Source organism: Globicephala melas, chromosome 16 (assembly GCF_963455315.2).
Source record: "Globicephala melas chromosome 16, mGloMel1.2, whole genome shotgun sequence".
Classification (NCBI taxonomy): Eukaryota; Metazoa; Chordata; class Mammalia; order Artiodactyla; family Delphinidae; genus Globicephala; species Globicephala melas.
This window is the reverse complement of record NC_083329.1, coordinates 34842384-34861338: the sequence shown is the minus strand read 5'-3', so window position 1 is coordinate 34861338 and position 18955 is coordinate 34842384. Positions and strand designations below refer to the sequence as shown.

Genomic DNA, 18955 nt, shown 5'->3' with positions numbered 1-18955 from the left:
CCCTCTTTACTTGTTAAATGCTATTTGGGACTTGCATAGTTAGGCAAAGTCTGGTAGGCCGCAGTGTGGGGAGTCTTCAGAGAGAAGGGGGAAGGTTGTCAACGATAGTGCTGGGTGTGTCTTACAGCATGTTGATGAGCCCAGTACAGAAATTCAAGGACTAACTTTTAGGGAAAAAATTGCTAAAGTCTTCCAGGAAATGGAAAATATCTAAAATTTTATTTTTAAAGCTACCAGTATATTTGTTTTAATAATTGCTTATTTAAATATTCTTCCAAAGTATATTTTAAAAACCTGCTCTGGGATGTTAGATTTATCCTGGTTAATTTGTATCTCACTTTTTTTTTTTTTTTTTTTTTTGCAATACGCGGGCCTCTCACTGCTGTGGCCTCTCCCGTTGCGGAGCACAGGCTCCAGACGCGCGGGCTCAGCAGCCATGGCTTACGGGCCCAGCCGCTTCGCGGCATGTGGGATCTTCCCAGACCAGGGTACGAACCCGTGTCCCCTGCATCGGAGGCAGACTCTCAATCACTGCGCCTCCAGGGAGGCCCCATATTTTTAATCTTTTTTTTTCTGTTTTGAAGAAGCACACGATGTTGAATTCATATATGCATAATTTTAAAGTGTGTTATGTTTCATAATTCCATTACAGTTCAGTGTTTATGCTTAATAAGGGTTCAGGATAATATTGAAAAATCAAGATTTGGGAATGATTTTTTAATATGAATGGTTAACCATTAAAAGATGGTAGATTTAGAAATGAATCTACTCACTGGTTTAAAAATATGTTAATTCATTGATTTACTCATAAAACATTTGAGTGGCTGCCGTGTGCCAGTTCTGTGCCTTAGCTCTTAAGATTGCAAATATGAATAAGATTCAGACTCAAAGAGCTCACAATCTAATGCTATTAAAATAGTTATGGAGACTAAGAGTCTAATCGGAGGAATATAAAGAACCTAATCTAAAACAGAACATGGATCACTTACAGGCTGAGGCAAGTTCCCTGCCCCTCTCAGAGCTCTGAGATCCTCAGACAGTGTTCCCTCTCAGGGTGGTTGAAGAGGTCTAGCAGAGATTGCTCACAGGAAAAGTTGGAAGAAAGAGGGTGCCCCTCCTGGATTGAGAAGGCGAGGGTTTTCTCAGGAATTTAGTATTTGAAGAGGAGATGGAAAGGACAGGTCACCGTTTTGGTAAATATTTGCAGAATATTAACAAAACTCTTATCTAGAGACTAAAATAATTTCAAGCTAAAATTTACCAGTCACTAAGTTATTAAAGACTTTTTCCAAAAACAACTACCATATTCTGGAAAGTGTTTACTTAATCATGTTGACTCATGTTTGACGTTAAAATATTTTAAATATGTATCCAGTTGTGGATGCCTCTTATCTGATGAGTTCATCTCCTCCGCAGTTTCGGTGTCTGAACTGCTCAGCTTCGCAAGTCTTCCCTCAGGATGGCCCTTTGTATCAGGTAAGAGGCACTCACGACTGTACATATGACCCTCTGATGCCTGCCTGCCACAAAGGTGACTGCTTTCACCCCAAACTCAAGTTCCTAAGACATGTAACTTTGCAAAACTAAGACTTACTTGAGCTACAAAAACTTCATCTTTTCAACTTATATCCCCAAAGTTTCCCATTATTTTAGTTCTCTTGAATTATCTTTTTAATTTTGCCAAACTAAAAATGAAGTTATAAATGTTCAGGCCATTATTTATGCATCAGGAATTGTTAATAATTACCGCTTTCAGCCCATGAGAAATCTCTGCTCCATATTGGATCTCTGCTCTATACTTAACACTTCTTTGTGTGTGTGTGTTTTTAATTAATCATTCACCCACAAGTGAAAGATAAAATGCCAGATTAGGTGAAGCTAAATAACAGCAACAGCTCAATGCAGTTGTGAGCTCGCTTACTAGGCCCTGTCCTAAGGACTGTATTTGAGTTACCTCTTCTAGCGCAGAAATGATAGTGAACTGATTTAGTAATGCACTGAGCAAACGTGAACATACCTGAGAAAAGTTTATCTAATATAAGTACATTTTAAAAATTTGGAAAACAGAAGAGACTAAGTGTAGAATAGTAAGGATTACTGTTGAGTGTAGAGATGATCTATGATCAACCTTAATCCATGGATTAACCATGGCATTTCTTAAAAATCTCCATTGTTCTTTTATCCCAGAAATTAAAGTAGTCTTCATAATTATTTCCTTGGAGCCAAGAAAGGAGAACTGTAATTATATAACAAACTTAACTAGCAGACTTAGCTCTGATGTTGCAATTTTAGGGTTGGGACAAATAATTATATGTTAAGTATTAGAAGAACCACTTCAAATCGAAAATGTTAAATTAGCATTTTATCTAGAATTTCCCTCAGTCTCATTGTCAGTGCTGTGATTGTGGAAATCTCCACACTGTCATTAAAATGTGTGTTTCTTAATACACACTTTTTAAGTCCTGTTGTTTTTAGTCATGGAGTAAGCACATTTAGCAACTATAAAGGCCAACAGAAAATCATTTAGAGAAAAAAAATCATACTTCTCCTTATATTATGCAGTTGAGGGTGAGGGGTGAGTAAATAATTTAACTGAGCTGGTGAGATATGCGTAGATGTTTCACTGACTTTAGCTTCACGGCTGATTTTGAGATGCATTGTAGTGATGCTCCTGCCTTTAGTTATAACTCATACATACGTGGCTTTTTGCTTTTACTCTTGGCACTGATGTCTATTTATTTCCTGAGAAATAAAGATATTCTTAAACTCTGATCTAAAGTTTTAGAGAACTAGAGTAAGACCAAATTTTCAAAAATCCACACACACTTCCTTTTCTAACTTCAACACTTCATTATAGAGTATAGTCCTGTCAGAACATCTTTAGCCAAAATTCACCTAGAAAATTTCAAGGAAAAGATTATCACTATTATAAGAAAGTATTATTATATGTGTAGCTTTATGCTATTAAATTTTTTCATTTTGTGAAAATTTCATGAAATAGTTTTCTAGGAAAATAATAGTGGACCAACATTCACCCAAGAAGAAAATGTAAATCACTAAATTATGGAAGACATAAAAAAAATTACATTACAGATACCTAAATATAAAACTACTTTTAATGGTCACGTTCCCTCATATTTTCAAGGAATAGATCATTCTCATTCTAAATTGGTTTAAGTCATTGAAAAAGATGGAATTTTTCCAAATTCATTTTACAAAGATAACATAATCGTGAAAGCAAAAACTGACAGAGAACCTGCAATTAGAAAACGAGTATCAAATCTTATTTTGAACATAAAAACAAAGATGATAAAAACATACTAAATATACTAAAATAATATGCTAGAAGAATAATAAACCAAGACCAAGTAGTATTTTTATCAGAAATGCAAGAATGGCTTCATGCTGGGGAGAGGGAAATTATATATATATATTATATCCTAAAAACACTAAGTCAAATAAATACTAGTAGATGCTGAAAAGGCATTTGATAAAATTTGAATGTTAAGTCCTAATTTTTCCTGCAAGCTTCTTATTTTGAAAAATTTCAAAACAACAACAATGTTGATGTAATACAAAGGAGTATCATTTACTTTTACTTAGATTTACCAATTAACATTTTGCTACAGTTTTTGCCCCCCTTTCCCTTTCTTCCTCTTCTCCTTATCTTGTTAATCTCTTTATAAATATATCTGTTGTTTCTTTACAGAGCCGCTTGAAATTAAATTGCACGTATCATGACAGTTGACCTCTAAATACTTCAGCATATGTTTCCTAAGATCAAAGACCTTCTCATATGTAACCACAATCCCACTTTGTGCACAAGAAATTTAGTACATTAAATATTATAGTGATGTCAGTTCTTCCCATAATTAAATTATGAAGTTTAATATAGTTTCAAACACATTTTTACCAGATTCTTGTTTAACTTGACAAAGTCAGTCATTCTAAAGTTCATCAGGAAATATAACTTGGTGCCTCTGGTCAGTCCCATTTTTAAATGAGTGATCACGGGGCACATTCATGGCCACCTACTGAAATGTATTTTAAAGCCGAAGTAATTAAAATCTGGTACTATCTTAAACATAGACACATAAATAAAAAGAATAGCTCAGGAACATGAATCTATCAAGAGTATTTCAAATTAGTGGAGGGTAAAAAGATTAACAAATATCTATTGAGCCCTTAATTATGCACTGGGCAATCTTCTAGGCCCTGGGAACACAGAAGTAAAAATGAAAAAAATTCATTTCCTTCATGGAGCCTATACTCTAATGATAACAGATGAAAGATAAATGAGTAAAATGTATAGTGTTAGAAGAAAAATTAAAGTAGATAAATAGAATATTTTAGATAAGATAGCCAAGGGAAGACCTCTTTGAGTTGGGGATTTTTGATCAAAAAGAAGTGAGAGTAAGAGCTATGTGTCTATCTGGGGTAGGGCCCTCTAGGCCGATGGCACACAGTGCAAAGATCCAGAGATGTGGTCGTGTCTGGTGGTTTGAGGGCTGCAAGGCGGCCAAGGGCCTGGAGCAGAGACAGTAGTTGACCGGGTATCGGGGAACTTGGAGCATAGATGTTGGGGTGGGATATGATCTGGTAGGGTTTGTTTTCAGTTAATTGTCCTGAGACTTTTGGTGGTGGTGATGGGGTGGGGGGAGTCATTCCATACCTCCCATTATAGGTGTTTTTCATGGCTAAAATGGTACACATTAAAAATGATACCATCAAAGATCAGGAAGAGAATATAGCTAACTAACCTCAGAGTGAGGATGGCCTTTCTCATTGTACTTGTAAAAGGAAAGAAAACAAACCAAGTTGACTAACTAATACTGAAAAGTACATGGCAAAAATACCATAAATAAGGAATATTTGCAATATATGACAGAAGGATTTGCTGCCCTAATACGTAAAGAATCCATACAAATCTGTAGGACAGAGTTCACCTGTCCGTAGAAAAATCAACAAAAGACATGATAAGACAAGTCACAAAAGAAGGAAACACAACTGCCTAGTATAAAGGTAGTTAACTTATTTAGAAGTCAAAATGGAAGAAGAAATAAAATACTACTATATGCGTATTAAATTTCCAAATTAAGAGAGAGGAAAGGAATAGTACTCATTATTGATGAGGCTCCTGAAGAATGAGCACTCATATTTCTTTCAGAAATGTAAAAATAGAACAACTTTCTTAAAGTCCAGTGTGATAGCATTTACCAAAAAGCCTTTTAAAATGCTTATGCTGTCTGAATCAGCAGTTCTACTTCTAGGAACCAACCCTAAGGGTGCAGGGGAGATAGGGTGGGGAGTGGGGAATAGATCATTGGGTCACAATAAATTTATAATAGCAAAAAAAAAAGAAAAGAAATAAAATATGCAGTAAAAGATTTGTTGATAATTTATTGTACATTTCTATAAAGGTATCATATGTAGCCTTTAAAAATGATCATGTATGACCATATTAAATACTGTAGAAATAAGTTTATGGAATTTTTTTAATGGACAGAATTCTTTTATGGACAAAATTATTTACCAAACAATATGTGTAGCGTGATTCCAGCTTTAAAAAGAAAAACAATGTAGATAAAAAGACTAGATGGATGTACATTAAAATGACTGTGGTGGTTATCTTTGGGTGTGGGATTTAAATGATTCTCCTTTTTTTCTTGGTGGTTTTCTATATTTTCTAAATCTAAAACCAAGTTACTTTTATGGTAAATAATTTATTTTTTAAGAAAAATAGTACATCAACCAGCCAATTTCTATCATTTTCTAAAATTATCACATTTGAAATAATATATACTTTGGAAGTATGGATTCTTTTAGTAAATGATGAGACTGAGGACTGGCAGTCTCCACTCAGTGTAGTCCCATAACACTAAGAGGAGTGATAGGCCACATTTCATTACAGTGCGTGCAGTGCCATTTTACTTCAGAAGGCAAACTGAAACACAAATAGGACTTAAAGTATACCTTAACCATTTCCAGTTTTGTAACACCAATAATTCTTAAACTTCACGTTGTCATAGGACACACACACATACAAATGGTTACTTGGAGGAGAAGAGAAAACCATTTTCAGCCAAAAACTGAGAAAATCCCAACCACTGACAACCAAGGCATTTTACTTCCCTCTCTTCCTACATCCTAGTAGAATTGGTGATGGATTCTTCTGTGCATGATGAATGGATTTTTGAACGAGTGACTTAATTATTTGCAGAAAGTATGCAGATTCAACAGGAATGGAAAGCAAAGCTAGAAAGATTATTATAATGAGAGGCAAGCTCTGGGTTGGGTCAGGTAGGATGGGAAGTAGTCAAGTTAGGTTAATACGATGTCTAGGTAGCAGTCTCCAATTCTGCCTGAACTTCAGAAAACCCAGGGAGTTTTGTAAAATACAGATTTCTGTGTCCCACTCACAGATATTCTGATTCAGAGGAAACAGAAAAAAGTTTAAATAAAAACAAGGAAGCGGGCTTCCCTGGTGGTGCAGTGGTTTAGAGTCCACCTGCCGATTCAGGGGACCCGGGTTCGTGCCCCGGTCCGGGAAGATCCCACATGCCGCAGAGTGGCTGGGCCTGTGAGCCATGGCCGCTGAGCCTGCGCATCTGGAGCCTGTGCTGCGCAATGGGAGAGGCCACGACAGTTAGAGGCCCGCGTACCGCAAAAGAAAAAAACAAGGAAGCAAAATTTAACCACAATAGATTTAGACCATGGAAACCCTGAGAGACTGTGACTTTTACTCCAGTCCTTAGAAAACTGTAGGGCGTCACCTTACTTCTTAAGCTGGGAACAGCAAGATGTAGGAATTTTCATTCCTACCCTCCAGTCCAACCCTGAGCTGAATGGTGAGAGAGACTTCCCAGGATGTAGCATGGCAATGATACCTACAGAAACAGTCATTTTCAGGGTTCTGGAATCTCAGTCTACCACTTTTGTCTATAGGAAAGAAAGACAGGATTTTTGCATTCACCTACACAGAGACAAGGGGGGAAACAAGTCAGTAGCCATCTCAGCCCTTCCTTGTTTTCATAAAAGTAGCTCCTGGTAATTTCATTTTAAAAAGGGGAATCTGCACCTTTAAGAAAAGGAAAACCATTGTTTCTTCAGACCCTTTCTGACTTTGATGTTTGAGTTCTATGTGATATGACAAAACAGGGGGTAAAAAAGGCACAGAAGTAGCAGTGTGGCTTTTACCACAGGAAGCTGTTTCCTCTCTAGGGCTGTATGTTGATGTATGATACCTCCCTACATAGAGCAAAACAGAAGGACAGTCTGAACCATTCAATTATATAATAGTCAAGTCAAAATATTTAGTAGTATCAACTATTGAAAGGAGGCGGTTTCGTCTAACAATTAGTTACTTGTGTTTCAACATTTTTTAAATGACAGTTAAGTTTTAAATCCTGAAAAGAAGTGTCAAAGTTAAGATGTGTGATTTGTAAGCACTATCCCAGTTTTCCTAGATCCATAGCAGGAGGTCTCTGTTAATTCGTGGCTCAATGGGCTCTCACAAACAGCAGCCCTGACGGAGTCCAGCCTGCGGGCTTGTCTTGTTCAGCCCCACAGGTGAATGCAGGTGAGAGCTTTCCATCCTCCACACAGGCCCTGCCTCACCCTAAGTATTAACATTAGTACTATTCACATACGCAAGCAGTATGACGTCTGCGGGCCTTCCAGCTTCACCTTTGTTGCCAGTTATGGAAAACTTGACTGATTCTAGAAAATAGTAGCCGTTTAAAACTATAGTCTTAATGATAATTACAACCTTAATTGTCGTAATCACCAGTACCAGGAAATATTGTAAGCTATAACTGCACGTTCTTAAAGTCTTTTATGTATAATCTGTATTATTTTTATATCAACAGTCTTATTCATCATCTGTTTTTATTTTATAGTCATACCCCATGGTATTGCAGTATCGACCAAGAATTGATTTTGGTTAGACCACGGGGCCTAGATCCCACTGAATGAATCCTGCACTACGTGTTTACTCATCGACAGACTGCACAGTGAACGGTGTGTGGACTGGAGGGACACAACCAGATTTTCAGCATGCGAATAAGGCCATTGTCTGTCTCTAAATTGTCAGTTGCATTTTTGTTGTTTCTATTAAGAGCAAACCAAGTGCCATTCTGCTACTGAACCATCTGCATAAGGTATCTGTGCTGTCTCACAGTGTACAATACAAGTCATGGTTGAAATCAGTTAGGTGTGCAGCCACGATCCAGCCTTCTGAATAATTTGCTTGCCTGTTCCAAGATTGTTCTAATGTTTGATTACACTAGTAATATGGCTCAATCTTTGTGGTGTTGCAGTTTTCACATACTTACTATTTGATTAATTCTTGTTTAAGTAGAGTACTGTACAAGGAACTAATAATTATTATATCTTGAAATTATTTTGTATGGGAAATATATTTAGAAAAGTGGTCCTTGAGCCACTGTCCTGTTCTCAGTAAGCTTTTTGTGTGCAAAATAGTTCACTCTTGAGTGTGCAAGTCCTTTGGGGAAGAATTCCAATTGTTCTTTACATTAGAGCACATATAATTGTAGGCATTTTGAGTCATCTGTCTGTGTAGTCTACCAGTCGCACAGGGAGGGCCTGTTCACCCTCCAGAAAACGTATGTGACTTCCTGGAGAGCTGAAGTGAGATTCACAGCCATTTGAAATGTTGGCAGCTGGTCACATTTACTTCTAACAAAATTAATGTGTAAGTGAGGTTAATCCTTCATAATGCCTTATGACGAGCGGGTGCTGCCTCATGAAACGCCATCGCCGTTGTGTAGCCCACTTTACGTGTGCATTGTTTTACTGTGGCTCTTATCTAATGAAGTACATTGTTTCCCTTTTTCAGTTGGCCTTAGGTGTGTGTCACTGTGGCATGCAGAAGGTTATGATGATTTAAGTATTAGGATTTTTAGAGCAGGTAACATTAGCTATTTTATGGATTTCAAAAATCTCAAAGCAATTGTAGATTAAAACTGTTAGTAACCTGTCACATTTCCAAACCATACGTATAAAATAGACAAAATGCAGTGTAATAGATAAATATGCTAACCAGAATTAATGGTTTGAGGATATTTCATTTTAGATCCTGTAGTAATCAGGGGGAAATGGGATTATATTGTTTTATACATAAGTTCTTTAAGGTCAGAGCTATGATAATGTCCTTGATTTTGCATTTTTTTTTTAAGTCTTCCACTCATTTTGAGATGAGTCTGCAAGTCAAAACAAGTCTTGTCACCTTAAATTATATGAAGAACTTCATTTTAAACCTCTTAACATTTACATTATTTTTCATAAACTTCTTTGGAAATTAAGTTTTACTAATTGCTTTGAAACTTAGGCCTATTTCCTCAGTTTCAAATTTAACCTCTGAAATACTTAGGAAATAATCTTGAAAGTTAGGAAGAAATATTTGTTCTAGAAATCTGACATGAGCACAATCTGTGTGTTACACACATAGTTTTTATACTGTATACATAGTAGATGTGCTACATTTTCCAGTAAAATGTATCACAAGGTAATGCCTTCTGAATCTCAAAATGCTTCTTAGAAATAAAACAGTGTACGACCAAGAAACACATACAAAATACAGCTAAATCTTGATGCATTTCACAATATAAAAGGCTGAAACGTCATAATTATCTTTTCCTTATACCTTTGTTTTAAGTCAAAAAGTCTAAAGTTTTCTGTTGTTTTTGGCCTGACTTGTGAAAAAGGTTATGGCAATACTTTTAAAATTTCACTTTGTTAGACTGTGTTTGTGCTTGGAGGGGCTCACAAAGAGAATTTAAAAGGCAGATTTTTGTTAACTCTTTAAAAATGGTTGGCACAGACCGTTACCCTAAACCAGAAACTGAATTTACTCCCCAGCTACAGAAATTACTTTGCTACGCTGTCAAATGCAGTTCCCTGACATCCCTAAGAAATTTTTAGATTTCTTGTAAACTTGTCACATCTAGGTCAGTGATTACTTATGGAAGCTGATTTTAATTAACTCAAAATAAATTGAGAGTGCATTTTAAAAACCACAAATGAGACCTGGATGTTTTTGGGTCCCCAGACAAAACTTGCAGCCTTAAATGAGTTTTATATACATGATCTCATTAAATTTGGCTTGTTGCCTCATCTTATATAGTGTCACTGTTTTCCAAGGAAATATATAGGAAGCAATTATGGAATTGAGAATACTTTTATATAAAATTCCTTTATTTAATGTTAATATATTAACACTTTTATTGAAATGCAATGGAATATGTGCCAAAACATGTGAAAACCTTGCATAAAGAAGGGCATCAGTTATATGGGGAAAGGTACACGTTTTATGATGGTCCTGAATAATGTGGTATTACTATTAGAACCACAGACTTCTTCATATATATTCAACTATGGTTTTCTAAGTATGGGACTACTTTCATGTCTAGTAATACACTAATCCCTAGTTAATTATCCCGAGTCAGGTTGTGGAATTTGTAAGAAACGAGGTATAGAAAAATTTACAGGCAAAAATATACAGGTGGTTAGTTTTACAAACTTGGGGTGCTAATAAGATAAACTCCTTATACAAATAGCCTATAGGAATAATCATCTGAATCTGCAAAATTGGAGAATAAAACTAAATTAAGTTTTTCTTTAATCTCTTGTTTCTTAAGCGACAAACTGAAAGAACTTTACTTCCATAAAGGATTTTGTAATCTGTTTTCTCTGCTTTAGATATGATAGATGTACAGGGGTCAAGGAACCTTGGATCTAAGGAAGGCCTGTGCTTTATTTATAGATATCACTTTAACGGAAGTAATCACATTAGTTAATAGAAAAATCCAAATATGGCCCTTTCTCCAGATTAACAGAATACTTTTAAGTATAAAAACAAATAAACTAAAAGATTCACTGATGAGGTAGTATTAGGTCATTCAGTCTGAGGTCCAGATACCTTGGGGTGATGTCTTTTAACTACTTTTAGAAAAGTATTTTTCTTTATTCATTAAAAATCTGTCCCATATTAATATGCCACATTTTATAAATGTAATGAGTTTGCTCAACTATGTGTAACTTAAAATGATTCTTTAAGGGAAAAAAAGTATGTTATATAACATTGTGAACTGTTTAGCTTTACTGAACTATTTAAGAGAAAGTGCCTCATTGCTAAAGTGCGTTTCTGTTGTAGATTTACTGCATAAATTTTGCGTTTTCTGTCCCTGTCTCTTATCAATGGTTTTGTATCTAAATGGGCTCTTGTAAGTTAGAATAATCTCTTTTTGAAAGATTTTCATAAGAAAATAGTTATCACCAAAGACATTTTACTGTTAGTAACCATGTTAGAGAGACAGTTTAACTGTTTGGAGGTTGGAAATTTTTAGACTGCAAGTTACTTTTTATATAATTAGGCAATAACCTTGAGTAATTGCTAAAATATCACCAAAGAAAGGCTTTAAACTTAATTTTCATGGTAAGATCAATCAAATGCAGGTTTTTCTTGCAATAATCAGAACATACTTCCTTTCAGCTATGTTTCTTGTTTTTCCAGCACCATCTGACAGATCTTAGGAAATCCTCAAAGGTGAAAAAGAGATTAACCCAACAAATAGCCTCCCTCTGGATGAAAAGTGGGAGAAAGACATACTTTGAAAAGAAAATTGAAATTGAGATTTTAAATTCTAATTTGAGAAGCTTTTTATTCCATGGAGGCGATACAGACTAAAATTATACTTATTTAGTTCCTGGGTTCTTAGTAATGTGAGAAATTTTATTACAGACAGACTTTGGTAAAAGTGCGGACATGCTTACTTGTAATAGAAAATAGTGCATTCTGTTGGATTCACATAAGTAAATGCATTTTCTGTATTCAAAAGCAGAATTTTCCTAAAGGCCTGTGGTTTTTTTTAAAGTAACTCTTTGTCTTGTTTCTCAGCAATGACTTTGTTTTTAGAATCTAGCCATACAGCCAAATTCGGCAAGATAAGCCCCAGATGAAGAGCATATACACCAGGTTAAGCCCTGTCCTCACACCGATCTTTTGGGGACCCCATGCTGTGGGCCACCTCAAGTAAAGCTCACATTATGAAGTCTTCCTGACAGGCCACCTGGTAAACCGCATTGGATCGGATAAAGATGGATGCACTCCATTATATACTCTGGTTTACCATAAGGAATTTTCCAGCAGGCTGTGCTTTATACCAGTGAGATACAGATATTGGTTGTGGGAATTACAAAAATGAGTGAGTTTGCCATAACTTTAATTTTCTGGGTTAGAAACATGAAATGCTATTATTTTAAGATATATACCTATCCCTACAGTAAGGAATATAACATGTCTGCCAGATCTGGTTTATAAAAATTGAAAAATATTAAATATACTAGAAACTCAAACCCTTTGAAAGCACAAAATAACCAACTAATTCTGGATTTACTTGATATACCTAGTTCGATAGTATTTTGTTGAAAAAAGTTCAGATCGAACGTTCATTAAAATGTACTCAAATATACATTACAGGGTTTTCATAGTTTTTTCTTAAAACAGTGGCATTTTCCCAAATAATTTAAAAGTGATTCTCTTCCTAATGTAATGTAGTTTTCACAAGTAGTGTGTTTATTTGCTATCCTTACTATATTTTCAAATAGAATTAAAATGCTCGAGCACTTCCTTTTCAGAAAGTTACAAATTAAACAAAAATAAATTATTTTAAATGCTCATTAGAATGTGTCCGAATACTTGTTATGCCCCTTTCTCTAGGATTCAAAACTTGAGTCATTCAGAAATGCTTTTTAATTTTAATTACCTTTAAATCTAGAATCAAGTGAAACATATTAAATACTGGGTCCAGTTTTCTTCCATCGTTCAGAGCTTCATGGAATAAGAAACTAATCTAGTACAAACTGAAGATTAAATATTTCTGGGCAGTGCAGAGATAGTGAATAGATTATGTATCCGTGGACTTCACATCAGTCCAGCAGAGCAGGAGTTCTGCACATTCGAAATGGAACGAGATCAGCCTAACGTTGTTTGGGGTTGGTTTTCTTTCGCTGTATTTTTTTGAGTGGGGATGGGGGCCCAAGTGTCCTTATGAAGCTGTGGTCGGCAAGAGCTTGTGGGGGGAGCACCAGTGTTGTGCTGCGTTCCTGCATCTGGCAGCACAACAGCAAGCACCAGTTTTTAATAGAGTAGCCCTCACACTAAATAAAACCATCATAGACTATACTGTACAGTTATGTTGCTAATTTTCCTTTGAAATATAAAATATTTTAAGTTTTTTTTTTTTTTTGGTCAAAAGTGGTAACATCTTAATACAAATAAAAACCTTTTTGTGGTTGTAAGATTTAGCTTATAAATCATTCAAATTGAAGTGAAAGATTACCAGGTCATTGTTAATGACTTAGTCTATTAAGAATATATGTATTTTTGTAAAGGAAAAGCACTTGTAGATATTTAATCAGTACTATATGTCTGTTTTGCAGAAATAAAATGCTGCTTAGAGATTCTCTTTAAATATTTTTTATTTTTGTGCTCAACTGTATTTTCTGTTGATCTATGGAATGTTCTGTACAAAGCTGTATGGTTGTACTGTTGGGCTAGACACTTTTGTTTTTTAAGATCTGGACTTAGCCAAGTATATTTGACCATGTTAAAAATAGTATCTTTGTTATTAAAATTTTGATTGCATAATTTACTGCTGTCTGTCATTCTTCATTATCAGTAGTTGCAGATCATAAACTTCATTTAAAAGTTTCCATTAAGTATTACGGTAGCCAATTTTATGAATGTTTGTTGAATATTTGAGACGATAAACATTTTCTAAAGATTTCTGAACTGTTTACTTTTAAGATGGCAGACTGCCCCTCGAATAACACTTGAGGTGTGTGTCCACATACACTTTAGAACAATTTTTTCTGTTAAATTAATCTAATCCATATCATCTTCTGAAAGTAACTGAGTACCAAAGAAAGGCCCAAGTGATTTGAAAGACAGACTGCTTTCTTCAGCTGCTTAGGTAACAGCTTTGTTTTATTAATAACTTGCCTGGGGAATTCTAGTTGGGCTGAAGACAGACATTCAAGTCAGAAGGTTGTGATGATTCTTATCTCTGCCCCATTGTTACAGTGCCTGAAGCTTTGTCCTAGGTTAGCGATACCATGGAGGTGGCTAGAGACCCCAGGCGTTCAGCGAGGTAGGAAAGCGGCATCCTCTGAGCAAAATTCCCTTCACCTTTCAGCATCACCCTTCGCAGGCTGTTGCAGCATGGGAAAGAACTTGGGAGGACGGTACGTGGAAAGTGCTCAAAACGTAGCCCGTTTTACTTTTACCCCGTGTCAGGGGCCAGAACAGGGGAAGGCCTCAGGGAAGGCTGGAGGACACAACCAAGGAAAAAAGGAAACCGTTTCCTGCTAATCAGTCTCTGCCATGCCTGCACTTGAGAACGGAGCCAGTTTACCCAGTTCTTAGTGTTTTGTCAACACAGGCTCAGCTCTGATCTTTTCACCAGTTTAGAAAGTTATGGAGGCGTCTGCACCCCAGGTGAGTTTAAGAGCCAGCCTCTGCTTGTTGTGTGGCCAAGGAATTTGCTGACCGTATTTTGCTGGAAGCCATGTAGAGTCCGGCTTGACACCCAAACCCCTGCTGTGGGATTTGGGGTACCAGGATTACCATCAAATGGAGAATCATGCGCAGAAAGAAGAAACAGCAAATGATCGCCCCCCCACCTCCCAAAGCTCTGCTCCTACGGAGCCCAGTTCAGAAGATCCCATCAACTCCAGGAGGCTGCTTCTTCTGTACCACTTAACACTTTTATCACAACCACAGTAATTGATGTTTGTTTGTCCTCCCATTTGATTATGAGCTTTGAGAGGGATGTTGACAGTCATTGTGGTATATCCTCACCCTCACAACACGATTTGCATAGTAACTGGCACCAATAAAAACAATGTAGTGAAAGAATCCAGATTTCGGGAAGCAGAGGCAAAGCTAACAAGTCTCTAGCCATTTCCCCAGTAGTCTCCTGACCGTTCCTCTTCTTATATGGACATCAGTCATATTGGATTAGGGCCTCACCCTTATGACCTCATCAACTTCAATCAAAGGCCCTATCTCAAAGACAGTCACATTCTAAGATCCTAGGGTTAGGGCTTCACTATTCAGTTCATAACAGCCACGTGGTGCCCCATAGACCTGGGTTCAAATACAGGCTCCTTCTGTGGTGTGACTTTGGGCAATTAACTGGTTGAGTCTCAGTTTCCAAAAGCAGGAACAAGATCCCTATCCCATAGGTTTGTGGAGGAATGAGAGGCCACAGGAAGTGCTCAGAGCAATGCCAGTGGAAACAACAAAGAACAGCACAGCCGTTCTCCATCTCCATCTGGTCATCCACAGATTGCAACCCGGTGTTACCCAATGTTCTCTCTGATTTGCCGGGAGCTAAAATGCCAACAAGTAACTCAAATTTTGCTTACCTAGAGCTATTCCAATCACATGGCCGTTCCTAAACTGTATTCCCACTGAATGTACTAATAATATGTAAAGGATGCAGCACAGGGTCTAGCACATACTTTACAAATGTCTTCCCTTACTCTCACCCATTTAATCATGAGAACAGACCAGTGAGATAAGAGCAAAAATAAACAAATGGTACCTAATCAAACTTAGAAGCTTTTGCACAGCAAAACGAAAAGACAACCTACAGGATAGGAGAAAATATTTACAAATGATTCGACTGATGAGGGCTTAATTTCCAAAATATACAAACAGCTCATACAATTCAATAACAAAAAAACAACCCAATGGAAAAACGGACAGAAGACCTAAATAGACATTCCTCCAAAGAAGATATACAGATGGACAATAGGCACATGAAAAGATGCTCAACATCACTAATCATTAGAGAAATGCACATCAAAACTACAATGAGGTATCACCTCACACCGGTCAGAATTGGCCATCATTAAAAAGTCTACAAATAATAAATGCTGGAGAGGGTGTGGAAAAAAGGGAACCCTCTTACACTGTTGGTGGGAATGTAAATTGGTGCAGCCACTATGGAAAACAGTATGGAGATTCCTCAGAAAACTAAAAATAGAGTTGCCATATGATCCAGCAATCCCACTCCTGGGCATATAGCCAGACAAAACTATAATTTGAAAAGATACAGGCACTCTTGTGCTATTTACAATAACCAAGACATGGAAACAACCTAAATGTCCATTAACAGATGAATGGATAAAGATGTGAGATATATATAAAATATATTCCACTATATATATATATATATATAAAGGAATATTACTCAACCATAAAAAGAACAAAATAATGCCATTTGCAGCAACATGGATGGACCTAGAGATTATCATACTAAGCAAAGTAAGTCAGAGAGGAAAAGACAAATACCATGATATTACATGTATATGGAATCTAAAATATGAAACAAATGAACAAAACAGAAACAGACTCACAGATATAGAGAACAGACTTCTGATTGCCAAGGAGGTGGCGGGGGAGAGGGAAGGATTGGAAGTTTGGGATGAGCAGATGCAAACTGTTATATATAGACCGAATAAACAACAAGGCCCTATTGTACAGCACAGGGAACTATATTCAATATCCTGTGATAAACCATAATGGAAAAGAATATGAAAAAGAATATATATGTATAAATGAGTCACTTTACAGCAGAAATTAACACAACATTGTAAATCAAGTATACATCAATAAAATTTAAAAAAAAAAAAAAACAGACCTGTGAGGTAGGCACTCTTAGCCCAATTTTAGTGATGAGAAAGTGATCTAAATAACTTGCAATTACCAGACATGTATTTGGATCTTCTCCGTGGGCCTGTCTGTTCCCTAGGGCGAGTCTGTTCTCAGGGGCCCTGGCTCTTTGCATCTGAGAGCTGAGCGCTCTAGAGAAGCTTATGCTCAGGCCTTCTGGCTGCTCCAGGATGGATCGCACAGAGGATAAACATTTGGCAGCCAGTATGTGCCTAAGATGACTGTGGTCAAATGTTGTTTTGAGCACCCACTGTATACCAGGAGCTGCGTGAGACTCTGGGGATGAACGTGGTGAGCTGAACAGATTTCACCCTTACGCTGAGCTTCCAGTATGGGAAAGAGATACACGTGAAACAAAGACCAGAAATACATAATAGAAAGAGGGGTAAGTTGTCTGAAGAAAATAAATTCTATGGGAAAGAATGGGAGGTCCAGACCTTTCTGAGAAAATGGCATTAAGTGGAGATGAGAGAGAAGCTGCAGCTGGCTAGGAGAGAGTATTCCTGAGAACGAGTAAGAGCAGGGAGAACTCCATGCTGCCCGGCCACCTGCGGGAGGTGGAGAGGGGAGGGGTGACAAGGAGGAGAAGAATGGGAGAGTATTCTGGAGAAGAAGGCAAGGGGCTGGGTCATTTACACACTCTTAGGTCCCCTTGAAAACCTTCTATTTTATTCTGAGCACAATGGGAGGGTTTTACACAGGAGCTTGACAACATCCTGTTTACATGTTTAAATGATCACACGGGGAGCCTTGTGGTGAATAGATGGTGAAGCATAGAAGCTAGAATAGACATGGGAACAGGCTAAAAGCCTAGAACAGTAGCCCAGGTAAGAAAAAGCACCAGGGTCCCAGACCAGAGCCATGGACCTCAAGATGAACCTAACTGGCGATGAAGAGAAGAGGGTTTCTTTGCATATATCACCCCCACCCCGGCTGCAATGTGCCTAAATTTAATGAAACCTAAGTTTTTAGGTTACAGGTGAAGCTCTGGATGGGGGTGGGGAATTCAGACCAAGAGGGTGGGAAGAAGCCAGGAAACTGAGAGGAACAGCTGCACCCAAATTCCCAGCGCTTCCTTAGGAAACCCGGAGTGGGGAGGGTGGCCGGAGCAGCGGGAGGAGGTTTGGATGGGAGAAAAGGATCCTGAAAAGCCTGGTAACCAGGGCTCCCACGGACCCCGCTGCTCTGCTAAGCACCCACCTTTTCCCCGCCAGGCACCTCCTCCCCACTAGAGGCCCGGCCCCACCCCCTGGCTCAGGATGCAGGATGCCGTCCTCAGGAGCTGCTGCTCTCCTCCCACCCAGAGGTGGTCCTTGCCCGCTCCTTCCCCGTAACGCTTTACACAGCCCTGTCCTGTCACGGGCATGGGAGCAATGCGGCCCCAGACTCCAGTAAGGGCTCTAGTAAGGGGTCTCCCCCTGATTCATGGATGGGTGAATTACATATTATCTCCTCAGTGGTGACTGAGACCCTAATGTAAATGTGACACTAAACCAGCAAAACTCACGAGATGTAACTAACACACCTACTTCTTGAATCTGTGCCTCTCACAGCCCCCTTCCACTGGATGAAAACATCAGTAGCCCCGGAACTTTCTCAGCACACTTTAAATCACAAAATATGGTCTCAACTGAGAAATCAGAAAGTCCAGTTCAGTATATTGATCCATTACTCACTATTTTATTGCAAGGTTACACTTCTTCCCTGTTCCTAACTAGGGCCCAGAAAAGGGTTACCTACTTTCCAAAACTAGAGGGTGGTGGTCCCTCCTTCCCTGATTTGGGTACACACTTGGTGGGGAAGGAGGGGAATCTGAGAACAGCAGAGCAGCTTGTAAGCTAGCTCCAAGCAGTCTGGACCTGACTGATGCTCAGAGCCCCCTCTCTCGCAGTACTCTTTCTGGGTTCTTTGGAGGGTCCCCTCCAGAACCTTCAACCATCACTCTCCTTGCCAGGAGCCGTGCCTGTGTCCGTGGGCTGTTCCTGGTGCCCCTGACCTTCTATGCCAGAGCTACAGCCCACAGCCTCTTACTGCAAGGGGCTTCCTCTTCCACAGGCTGTCGTCTTGTACAGGGTCCATTTAAGTGGCTCCCTGCTGATACTCTCGCTGCAGGTCCCTTACAGGACCCCCTATAGGCCACGTAGCACTGACCCACAGTCAAGGACGAGTCTGTGTTTTTAACAGCCCAGCAGG

General features: G+C 38.1%; 1 protein-coding gene across 3 annotated transcripts in view; it reads left to right on the top strand.

The window, feature by feature from the left end:
• Positions 1-13669, top strand: part of PCGF5 (polycomb group ring finger 5) — a 114783-nt gene extending 101114 nt beyond the window's left edge. For 2 of the 3 annotated variants that reach the window (XM_030865068.2, XM_030865067.3), the window contains exons 9-10: positions 1417-1476; positions 7899-13669. In XM_030865068.2, coding sequence (XP_030720928.1) covers positions 1417-1476; positions 7899-7946 — 108 coding nt within the window. In that variant the 3' untranslated portion in view covers positions 7947-13669. The remainder of the gene's footprint in view (positions 1-1416; positions 1477-7898) is intronic. The other variant, XM_070043884.1, reaches the window with a different exon arrangement.
• The last annotated feature ends 5286 nt before the right edge of the window (positions 13670-18955 follow it).